Source organism: Castor canadensis, chromosome 2 (assembly GCF_047511655.1).
Source record: "Castor canadensis chromosome 2, mCasCan1.hap1v2, whole genome shotgun sequence".
NCBI lineage: Eukaryota > Metazoa > Chordata > Mammalia > Rodentia > Castoridae > Castor > Castor canadensis.
Window position 1 is genome coordinate 184,583,617 of NC_133387.1, and position 10,363 is coordinate 184,593,979.

The 10,363-nt window shown below is 54.9% G+C and overlaps 2 protein-coding genes across 3 annotated transcripts; one reads left to right on the top strand and one right to left on the bottom strand.

The window, feature by feature from the left end:
- Nucleotides 1-244: 244 nt before the first annotated feature.
- Apoa1 (apolipoprotein A1) lies at nt 245-2,104 on the top strand. The gene is made up of 4 exons (XM_020184321.2): nt 245-339; nt 542-602; nt 785-938; nt 1,442-2,104. The coding sequence occupies exons 2-4, from the start codon at nt 560-562 to the stop codon at nt 2,037-2,039; spliced, it is 795 nt and encodes a 264-aa protein (XP_020039910.1). The 5' UTR covers nt 245-339; nt 542-559; the 3' UTR covers nt 2,040-2,104.
- A 2,209-nt stretch (nt 2,105-4,313) lies between these two features.
- Apoc3 (apolipoprotein C3) lies at nt 4,314-6,462 on the bottom strand. 2 transcript variants are annotated; one of them, XM_074066676.1, is made up of 4 exons: nt 6,375-6,462; nt 5,743-5,810; nt 5,479-5,602; nt 4,314-4,823 (listed from the first exon to the last, which is right to left on the bottom strand). In XM_074066676.1, exons 2-4 carry the CDS (start codon nt 5,795-5,797, stop codon nt 4,700-4,702), a joined length of 303 nt encoding a protein of 100 aa, XP_073922777.1. In that variant the 5' UTR covers nt 5,798-5,810; nt 6,375-6,462; the 3' UTR covers nt 4,314-4,699. The 2 variants fall into 2 exon arrangements, with proteins under 2 accessions (XP_073922777.1, XP_020039900.1); XM_020184311.2 differs by lacking the exon at nt 6,375-6,462 and having other exon boundaries at nt 5,743-5,825.
- Between the last annotated feature and the right edge of the window lie 3,901 nt (nt 6,463-10,363).

Here is a 10,363-nt window from a genome sequence, read left to right on the forward strand (position 1 = left end):
CCACACACTCTCCCACGGGGGAGGGGGAGGGGATGAAAGCAGCTGCCGGGGCCCTGGGGACCCCAGGACCCCAGGAGCAACCACTCTCCTCCTGCCCCCACCTGAACCCTTGACCCCTGCCTTGCAGCCCCCACAGCATCCTGTTTGCTTACTCTATTTGCCTGGCCCCAGGGACAGAGCTGATCCTTGAACTCTAGTTCCACATCGCCAGAACCAGTGAGCGAGCAGTGACAGGGCTGGGGCCCAGCTTATCAGCCTTCCAGTCCAGCCCCTGCCTGGAGACATAAATAGGCCAGGGAACAGGTAGACACTCAGAGACTGCTAGAGAGTTCTCGGGAGGTAAGTGCTGCTACCTGCCCTGGACTACTCTGGCTCCCCAGCCCCAGACAGTTGATGCTGGGCTCTGCCCAGGCCTGGGCTCTGGGTACCTGGCACCTTCTATCACTCTAAGCCCCTCCTTCCCTGGCTGGAGTGGTGGGGGAGAGTGCAAAGCTCCTGCACAACTGAGACCCTCTTCAGCTAGGCCCCTTTCCTCCTCCAGGTCATTCACACCTGCAGGATGAAAGCCGTGGTGCTGACCGTGGCTGTGCTCTTCCTAACGGGTAGGTGCCCCAACCTCGGGGCCAACCATTGGGGGACCCATCTCCCTAAGCTGCTGTGGCCCATGCTCCTGGATACCCAGAGCAGAATTTCTTACTAGCTCCCTCTCCCACTCTATACCTGGCATTTCAGCTCAGATCCCAGCCCAGAGCTGGCCTGACCTGGCTCTATCCTCCATCCCCAGGGAGTCAGGCTAGGCATTTCTGGCAGCAAGATGACCCTCAGTCCCCATGGGATCGAGTGAAGGATTTCGCTACCCTGTATGTGGATGCAGTCAAAGACACCGGCAGAGATTATGTGAGCCAGTTTGAATCCTCCGCCTTGGGAAAACAGCTAAAGTAAGGATCCATCCAGCCTGGGACCTGGAGCTGGGGACGGGCTGCTGGTCCCTGGAGCAGAGAGGCCTGTGGGAAGATGCTGTAGTCGGACTAACCCAATCCTTGCCTGTCATTGGAGGAGCTGGGCACCTAGCAGGTCTGGATGGAGAGATAGGGGTGGGAACCCCAGGCAGAAACACCCAGACCAGCGCTGCCAGATCAGTAACCATAGCTCTGCGTTCTGCCTGCAAGTGCAGACCGACCCTTCACCCTGGTGCCAGCTGCCTTCAGAGAGAAGGAACTGGTCCTTCGACACTGAGCACCAACCCAGCTCTGTCTTTCCCTAGATCTTCCGTGCCTTAGGTCATCTGTACAAAGGAGCTTGGCGGGAGGATGGGGTGTTGGATGCAAGGTGTATGGGGAAAACCAGGACCACGTCTACAGGTGTGGGACAGATGATGCCCTGGGCTCACCCCCAGGGTGCCAGGGGGGCCATCCCTCAGCCCCTCTCTCTCCTGCTCCAGCCTGAAACTCCTGGACAACTGGGACACCTTGGGCTCCTCTATCAGCAAGCTGCGTGAACAGCTCGGCCCGGTGACCCAGGAGTTCTGGGATAACCTGGAGAAGGACACAGAGTGGCTGAGGCAGGAAATGAACAAGGACCTGGAGGAGGTGAAGCAAAAGGTGCAGCCCTACCTAGAAGAGTTCCAGAAGAAGTGGCAAGAGGAGGTGGAGCGCTACCGCCAGAAGGTGGAGCCGCTGAGCACGGAGCTGCGCGAGGGCGCGCGCCAGAAGCTGCAGGAGCTGCAAGAGAAGCTGACCCCGCTGGGCGAGGAACTTCGCGACCATGCGCGCACCCACGTGGACGTGCTGCGCACGCAGCTGGCGCCCTACAGTGACAAGATGCGCGAGCGCCTGGCTGAGCGCCTCACTGCGCTCAAGGACAGCGCCAGCTTCGCCGAGTACCACGCCAAGGCCAGCGAGCACCTGAAGACGCTCCGCGAGAAGGCCAAGCCCGCGATCGAAGACCTGGGCCAGGGTCTGCTGCCCGTGCTAGAGAACCTGAAAGCCAGCTTCCTGAGCGCCATCGATGACGCCGCCAAGAAGCTGAGCAGCCAGTGAGGCGCCCGCCACTGCTGCTCCTTCTTTCTTTTGCTTTCTTAGAATAAATGTTTCCAAAGTGGAAAGCGGCTTCTTTCTTTGGGGGAAAGGAGGTGGAGTGTGGGGCGCTGGAGATGACATCCAGTGGGAGCTTTTGGCGCTGCAGCGGAGACCCTCCTGTGGAGCGCAGCATCTCCAAGCCCAGCCTCGGCCTCTGCAGGGCCTTTCTCCACTTTGGAGATCCTGATGGTTAGGAGAGCCCGGAGGGTCCCTGTCCTCCTTTATTTATTCCCAATCTCTTAAGCAGACGCTCCCCCTTTTCTTTGTCACAAGGGCAGGACCTCCTTCTTGTACTCATCCGCCCCCCTCCCCCCAGGCTCATGGCTCTTGTGGCTCCAGCGCTGCCACCCCTCTTCCTGCCAGTTCTGCTGGTGTGAGACACAGAACCACCACCTCTTGCAGGAAATTAGCACCCTTTTATTTCCAAGATGCCTTTATATCCATCCCCTACCCCAACGCACCTTCCTCCAAATCCTCAGTGGATTGCCATTAAATCCATGTCACCGGGGGTGAAGCTGGTGTGAAAATCGCTGAATGAGTGAAAGGCAGGATGGGCTTTTTTAGACCGGTCTGCTCATGGACAGCCATGATTTTTTTTTTTAATTTTTTTTAGTATAACTGGGGTTAGACCTTAGGGCTTTGCACTTGCTAGGCAGGTACTCTACCACTATGAGCCACACACCCAGCCCTTTTTTTTGCTTTAGTTATTTTCCAGATAGTGGCTTGTGGTTTTTGTCCCAGCTGGCATCAGACTGCAACCCTACCTATCTCTTGTAGCTGGGATCACAGGAGCACACCACCTGAGAGATGGAGTCTAACTTATTGCCAGGGCTGGCCTTAAACAGTGATCCTCCAGAGTAGCTGGGATCAACAGGCATGAGCCACCATATCCAGCCCCGTGATTGTTTTTTGAAGAAGTGGAGGACCAGGCTCTCAAGTTCCTGTGGATGTGCGTGCATGCATGTACATGTGCATCCCAGCTCACAGCTGGTTCATCTTCATACTCATGTCTGTGTGTTCCCTTGTACACACACGTGTCTTCATACACCTGGGCAGAGCATCCCTGGGGCACCCTTCCCCATCCCCTGCAGGGCCTCTTGCCCCGTGACGGGCCTCTGGATACTGCTCCCTCTCTCTCTCCAGTGTACCTTCATGACCTCTTGGGTGAACAAATGGGCTTTTTACCTCCTAATCATTGAGAGCTACAACAGGTATTAAGCAAATCTGGGTGGGAACATTCCCAAGTGTGACCACTGACACCCCTGGCTCTAATTGAACAGGAGGAGAAGCCCAGGTGGGATTCAGAGAGAAAGCAGTCTCCAGGTGGAGCTGGCTGCTCCAATGCCACAAGATCTGGAAGGAGCCCCCAACACCTGGTAGAGGAGCAACTGAGCAGAAAATGGACAGCTGACCTGGGCTTGAGGTCTGGCCCTGCCATTTGCTGGCTTGTGACATGGGACAAGTGCCATCACCTCTCTGAGCCTCAGTCAGACTTTTCATCTGTAGAGTGGGAGGTTGCTCTGTGGTCCTGGAACTCTCTGATGTGAGCTGGATGGTGGAGACACAAAATAGCCCTAGGGTGACCTTGCATTTCTTCTTGGTTCCCAGGGCGCTGGGCCCCCATTCCAAAGCCCGGGTCCTAAGAAGACTATCAGTTCAGCTATACCAAAGACAACCAGATGTCTTTGATGTGCAGCTGCTCTGCCAAATGCGTTTAAACTCTGTGTCATTTCATTCTCAAAACAAACCCACAGCAAAGGGGCCATTACAGCAACCGCCTTGCAGGAAGGAAACTGAGGCAGATGTGAAGTGGTGGAGCCAAGATGAGGCTTCATTGTATCTTCCCTCTACCCCCACTCTTTCCCTCAAGTGAATCTAAGGGGGCCAGGTGGTGGCCCAAGTAATGCAATCCAACTGCACAACTTTTTTTTTTTTTTTTGGCAGTACTGGAGTTTGAACTCAGGGCCTCACGCCTGCTAGTACCACTTGAGCCACTCCGCCAGCCCTTTTTTGGCGTTGGGTATTTTCAAGATAGGGTCTCATGAACTATTTGCCTGGGTTGGCTTCAAACTGTGATCCTCCTGAACTCTAAGATTATAGGTATGAGCCACTGGTGCCCAGCCCAACTGTACAACTTTGATGAGCACAAACAATCTGAATTCAACTCTAAAAGTGCCAGCCTAGCATAGAGCACACACTCAAGACGTGATATAGCACTTGACAATTTATCACAAATCTGTTTGTCATCAAATGTATTATCCCGTTTAATTTTCCACACAAACCTGTCAAGGCAGGCAGGATACAGAGTCATTCCTACCTTACAAGCCCAGAGGATACCCAACTACTAAGAGGTGGGTGGGGGGAGGTCCCCAAGTCCACCCACAAAACCAGCCTGGCTCATTCCCCTACTCAAACATACATGGCACACGTGGGACACCCACTCATGGCAGCTTCTCATGCAGCTTTATTGGGAGGTGGCATGCCTGGAGGTGGGGGTGGGGGGTGGGAGGGCACTGAGAACACTGTCCCTTTCAAGCTTTCAAGCTACCTCAAGGGGGCAGCCCTGCAGGCTGCAGAACCCAAGGAGCTGGCAGGACGGATGGATTTGGAGCGTGGCAATCTCAGACGACCTCAGAAGCCAGAGTTGGTTGGGCCTCAGGGGTGGAATCCCAGAGCCCAGAGAACTTGTCCGTCAATGTGGTCCAGTAGCCTTTCAGGGAACTGAGGCCGCCATCCACCCAGCCCCTGAGAGTCAAATCAGGAAGTGACAAGGGGACATGAGAGCTCATCTGAGGTACTAGGACCCACATCCTGATCACTGGCTTTCCTGGCCACCCCTAACATCATTCACCAAAGTCCCTGGACCCTCAGACAGGAACCACCTATAGCTGCCACCCCAGCAGGAGAGATGTGAAGGTGCTGAAGAGACCAACCCAAGTCTAACCCCATACTTCTCCTGGTTGGCTCAAACCTCCTGCTGACCTCCCCACCCCCACCCTCAACACTAAGGCACAAAGTGATGGTAAGGGTGGCAGGGCTGCCATTGCAGTCCATGCAAATGGCGTCCCTTGGAGCTGTACAGGCCCCACTCAGAGCAAGGCACAGCCCTCCCAGCACCCCAGGCAAGGTGGGGCTCCACACTCCAGCTATGGAGCTGAAGATCCTGCCTCAGGACTGAACTGAGAGAAGGGAGGGAAACCGAGACAGGACGTCCCACCTCTGTCATCTCCCAGGGCTGCCCTGCAAAGGCCCTGTGAGGGGCTGGAAGCTCAGAGAGGCCCAGGCCCTGGCTAGGCTGGGGGGAGCCACAGTCTTACCAGCAGAGATCTCCCTGAGGCAAGGACAGGTAGGCATTGAGCAAGCTGGCACAAAGACAGGAAGAGAGGGCAAGTGGGCATACCTGGCCTGCTGGGCCAGTGGATGCTCCTGCATACTGGTCATTGCATCCTGGGCCCTCTTGGTGGCGTGGCTCATGTAGTCCTGCATGAAGCCAAACAAGGAGGCCTCCTCTGCCTCCTTAGCTCCTGCCGGAGAGCAGGGTTGAGAGGGATGGATCAGCTTCCAGAGCCAGCCCTGGGCTCCCACCTGGCCACCAACCATCAGGGCACAAGATCCCATGTCACCTCCCACACTGCCCCCAGCCCAGTCCCCACAAAGTGCTTACGGGCAGAGGCCAGGAGCACCAGGAGGGTCACAACAAGGAGCACCCGGGGCTGCATGGTGCCTCCAATCCTGCAGGGAAGTGTCCTGTGAGGGGCACCCCAAAATCCCTCACGTCTGAACCCTACCTGGAGAATGGTGTGGCCCCTGAAGTGGGGCCTGAGCTGGCTGACAGGAGGAGAAGGGGCCTGCCCCTGCTAACACAGTTCTCAGGGGACTCAGGGAGCCCCAGATGAGAGGCAGCAGAAACCCCGACAGGATGGAAATGGAGACACCTGCAGCCTGGCCAGTTCTCTGCACCCATTGCCGAGTGACTGGCCCTCTCCAGGCCTCTGTTTTCCTGTCTTGGGTAAGACTGGGGTGTCAAAGCCTTCCAGCCCTAAGCATGCAAAGTGCAGGACAATGTGCAGCCTGGGAGCCGGGCAATTCCAGCTCTGCCAGCACCCTGCATGTGGCTTTAGGCTAGTACCTCCCCTTCCTGGGCCTCTGTTTTCCCCAGGGCATCATCAGGGTAGGGGGACACTGGAGGCTTCCTTGGCTCTGGCAGGCTCTTCTCCAGGCTTGCTGGTTGGATGGGGGAAGCCTCCTCTAAACCTCTGTCCCCTCTGTTGCTGACTCCCTTCCCAGGGACATTACCTGGAGTAGCTGCTTCTAGGGATGAACTGAGTAGGCAAGCAAGAGGGTTCTGACGTGTTTTATATTGTCCCTAGGACAGGACAGCGGGCACAAAGGGGCCAGAGAGCTGGGCAAAGGTCATGTGCTGAGCAGTGGAGCCCAGGGCCGGAGGCAGGGAGGCCCATGCAGCCAGATGCCAGAGAGTTGGGAAATCCCTGCAGACTGCCCCCATACCGCTCACCTGCCACCCTGCAGCCAGGATGGCTGAGCCAGGTCCACCCCATCCCTTTAGACTGGCTTCCTGGGGTGAGCCTAGTGAGAAGGAAGAGGGCTTGGGAGACAAGCCACAAGCCTGGGGGATATCTCAGCCCTGCACACTTGAGTTTTCAAGCCCCATCCCAAACCCTGAAGACAGCCTGGAGGAGGTGATAGGTGGTGACAGGCTTCTTCAGACTTGAGAGCTAATCAGGGGGCTGGGCTGGGGGTGCAGCAGGTGAAGGCATAGAAGAGCAGGGGGCAGAGCTTGTGTAGGAGGTGGCACAACCCCCTAACACCTTCCACCTTGACCTGCATCCCATGGCTGTACTACTCCCAGCAGCCTCCAAGGCTGAGCCAGGGAGCAGGGGTTGGTTGGAGAAGGGCAAAGGCCGAGCTAAGCCCAAGACCTTTGTCCCTCCCCTCCTCCCTGTGTCTCACTTTGCCCTCTGGACCCACTGATAACATCCTGGGCAGGAGCTGGTCTCATGGTTGGGACTGATCCTCTCCCACTGGCCTTGGGCTCCTTAGTTCTGAAATCCCAGCCCTTGCGAAGTTCTCCCCATGCAAGGAGTGGTGAGAACAGTCATAAGGAGGCGAGGGCACAGAGGAGCCCCAAGGGTCACTCAGCTGCCCAAAAGGGGCCAGCTAGCTCCTTAGGGCTAAAATGTCCCCCAGTTGGCCCTGAGAGCCACAGCTAAGATTCTGGATGTGAGGACTTTGTAGTCAAGGAATCCTAGGCTTATTTATTATTTGTTTATGTATGATGATATAGGATTTGAACTCAGGCTTCCCATTTGCTAGGCAAGCATTCTACCACTTGAGCCACTCATCCAGCCCTGACATCCTAGGATTAAATGTTCCTTTTGGCACTGACTTCTGTGACCCATGGCCAGAGGTCTAACACCTACCTAACAGCCTCAATTTTCTCCTCTACTAATGGGGACAGAGTACTAACTTCCCAGAGTGTGAGATACTGCATATACAAAGCAGCTGGTCCGTGTAGGGGCTCACACATCTTTCTCTATCCCGCCCAAACATTGGGTCCTTCCCCAGGCAGCCTACTCTGAAGGCAGAAGGAGCCATGAGGGTAGAATTGGGCTTTGGATGGACAGTTGTCCTCTCAGGAGAATGTACCCAGCACCACATGTGAAATCAGAGACCTAAGAAAGTGGCCTGGCCCTTTCTTTACAGCTAAAACTTCAAATTCCTCTATTAGAGACTCACTCCTTTGACTCAAAACTGTTTTCTGAGCTGGGCATAGTAATCTCAGCACTCAGGCAGCTGAGATAGGAGTTCGAGGCCAGCCTGGGCTGCATATGGAGCTCCTGTTTCAAGACCCTGTCTAAAAAACACGAAAGGCTTTGTTTTCTGTTAAAATGCAAGTTGTCAGAATCCTGTCACTTAGACACTGTTAACTACATTTTATAGGAAAGAAACATAAGGCCCAAAGGGTTAGAGATCCACCCACATGCGCACAGTCCTGCAGTGGTGGCCTGGGAAGCAGAGGCGGATCTTCAAATATCCAGACTGGTCCAGACAGCCTGAGAGATTTAGCTGTCACCTATGCCTCAGACAAATCTGCTTCAGCTCACTTTCTGAGAGCACATTCCCTGAGACTGGACCTATCTTTTCCACACTGCCTCCAGCCTGGACCTCAGTGAGCCTCTTAGTGGTCAACCTAAGCTTGCTATCCCTCCCACACTGCTCCCCTGGGAAGAGCAGACTGCTCTTGGCCGCAGACCCAGGATGGGGAGGAGAAGCAGTGGGTGGAGAAAAGAAGGGGCTCCACCAGCTGGGGCTGAGACTGGCCTCTAGGGTGAGCTGGTTGAGCCAGGGTCAGTTGAGTACGTGAGTCCCTGGGGACCCAGGCTCCAGCCACTGGGTGGGGTGGGGCACCCTATTCAGCCCCGCCAGTCTGAAGCCCTTCGCCACACTTCTCCATGCTGGAGGCTCCTCTTTGCACCCCACCCAGGTCCTTCCTATGACAACACAGGCTATCATCCCCTCGTGCTGACCTGAAAGGAATGCTGGCATGAAATAGACATGGGCTCATATCTCTGTGACTTGTTGGGCCTGTCGCTGGTTGGCCTGAGCTGTCTGCTTCTGCCTTTGAGCACGGAGCTGATCCCTGCTTCTGTCCCTGTATGTAGACAGGAGGGTTGCTGGAGATGATGCCCAACTATCAGCCTCACCAGCCATGAGGGCTGTGTGAGCACAGAGACTGATGCTTAGAGAGGGACATGATTGCCAAGATCACACAGTGCTTGGTGCTTGATATCCCCTGACTCGAAGGCCTGGCTGGAAGGCTGTCTACTCTTTCCATCAGCAGTGTGTGCATGAGGCTGTCATTCTTGCCTCCATCTCCAACACAAATCATCTGTAAATGGATACAGAGCATGCCCCAGAGTTGGAGGTAAATATGTGCAGTCACGGCGTCACATCCATGCCACACCAGGAGGCAGCAACCCTCCCACAGGTGTGAGTGCCAGTGTGCATAGAGCCTGAGCCCATGGACAGCTCAGACATTAGCACACATCTGTGAATCTTTCACACTCTGTCTGCTCCTGGATAGCTCAGGTGGCACAGGCCCCCCAGTGTGGGCACACCTGGGCAAGTGGGAGCGACAGGTGTACCTCCACTTGTCCCACATAGATAACACTGCTGCTCAGACTTCAAGTCTGGGAGGTCAAGCAGCAGCTGAAGTGTCCTTCGTGACTCATTCCCACCTCAGCTCTGGCTCAGAGGGGAGGAATGGCACTAAGTGGTACCTTTGCACCTATCCCAAATGGATTGTGCCTGATTTGGCAGCAAGATGGCTACCAATGAATGGGTTGATGTGACAGGAAGAGAAACTTCTAAGGGGTAAAACATGGCTCACATTCACTGAGCTGTGTATGCTTTACATGGATTACCTACTGAATTTTCACAGCCTGGCAGCTGAGGCTCAGAGAGGTGTGAGGCTTCCCCAAGGCCACACAGACAATACTAGGTAGAGCCCAGATGCAAATCCAAGGAGTTGGACTCCGAGAAAGAATTCAAAACTATTGAGACTGTGTGGGCTGCTCCAGGAAGGAGTGAGAATGAGTCCTGGACACTAGAAGGCAGATTGTGGTCCAATGCTAGCCCCAGACAAAAACTCGAAACCCTACCTGAAAAAATAAAATAAAATACATACAAAAAGAAAACAAGGAAGAAAAAAATCTATCTGAAAAATAAGTACAGCTGAAAGGGCATGGGGCATGACTCAAGTGGTAGAGTAACTGCTTAGCAAGCATGAGGCTCTGCATTTAAACTTCAGTACTGGAAAAAAAAAAAAGACACCATGAAGACATGGCAAATCAGACTTGGCCCAACTGTGGTCTCTGATGGCTCTCATTTTACAAATAACTGGAGCCCACGGACCTGTCTAGCACTGCACATACAGATAGCAGCCATAGCATCCAATAGAGCCTATGATGGCTGTTGTCACATAGTCACTGGGGATGTGGTGCAACAGAGGACCCAAGCTGACCACAGAGTGCCAGCTTCTCAGTGAACGTCTTTCTGTGATTGTGCATGCAATCTCATTTGGAGATAAGACCCCCCCACCCCAGAAGGACCGGTGAGAAGGTCCTCAGCCCTAGGGTGCCTCCACTCTGTGCCGCTCCTGCCTGCGTGGCTGGGGTGGAGGGTGCAGCAGTCAAGTTGTCAGGCTGGTCCCATTCTGTCACCCTGCCTTCAGCCCACAGAGTGACCCTCTGAGGGTAGGGTCT

What these genes read in the sequence shown, in the direction of transcription:
- Apoa1 (XM_020184321.2), top strand. Translation starts at nt 560, where the DNA reads ATGAAAGCCGTGGTGCTGACCGTGGCTGTGCTCTTCCTAACGG. An exon ending in GGCTGTGCTCTTCCTAACGG is followed by an intron (nt 603 to 784) that starts GTAGGTGCCCCA and finishes CTCCATCCCCAG; the next exon opens with GGAGTCAGGCTAGGCATTTC. An exon ending in GCCTTGGGAAAACAGCTAAA is followed by an intron (nt 939 to 1,441) that starts GTAAGGATCCAT and finishes CTCCTGCTCCAG; the next exon opens with CCTGAAACTCCTGGACAACT.
- Apoc3 (XM_074066676.1), bottom strand. Translation starts at nt 5,797, where the DNA reads ATGCAGCCCCGGGTGCTCCTTGTTGTGACCCTCCTGGTGCTCCTGGCC. An exon ending in GGTGCTCCTGGCCTCTGCCC is followed by an intron (nt 5,603 to 5,742) that starts GTAAGCACTTTG and finishes GCTCTCCGGCAG; the next exon opens with GAGCTAAGGAGGCAGAGGAG. An exon ending in CCACTGGCCCAGCAGGCCAG is followed by an intron (nt 4,824 to 5,478) that starts GTATGCCCACTT and finishes TTTGACTCTCAG; the next exon opens with GGGCTGGGTGGATGGCGGCC.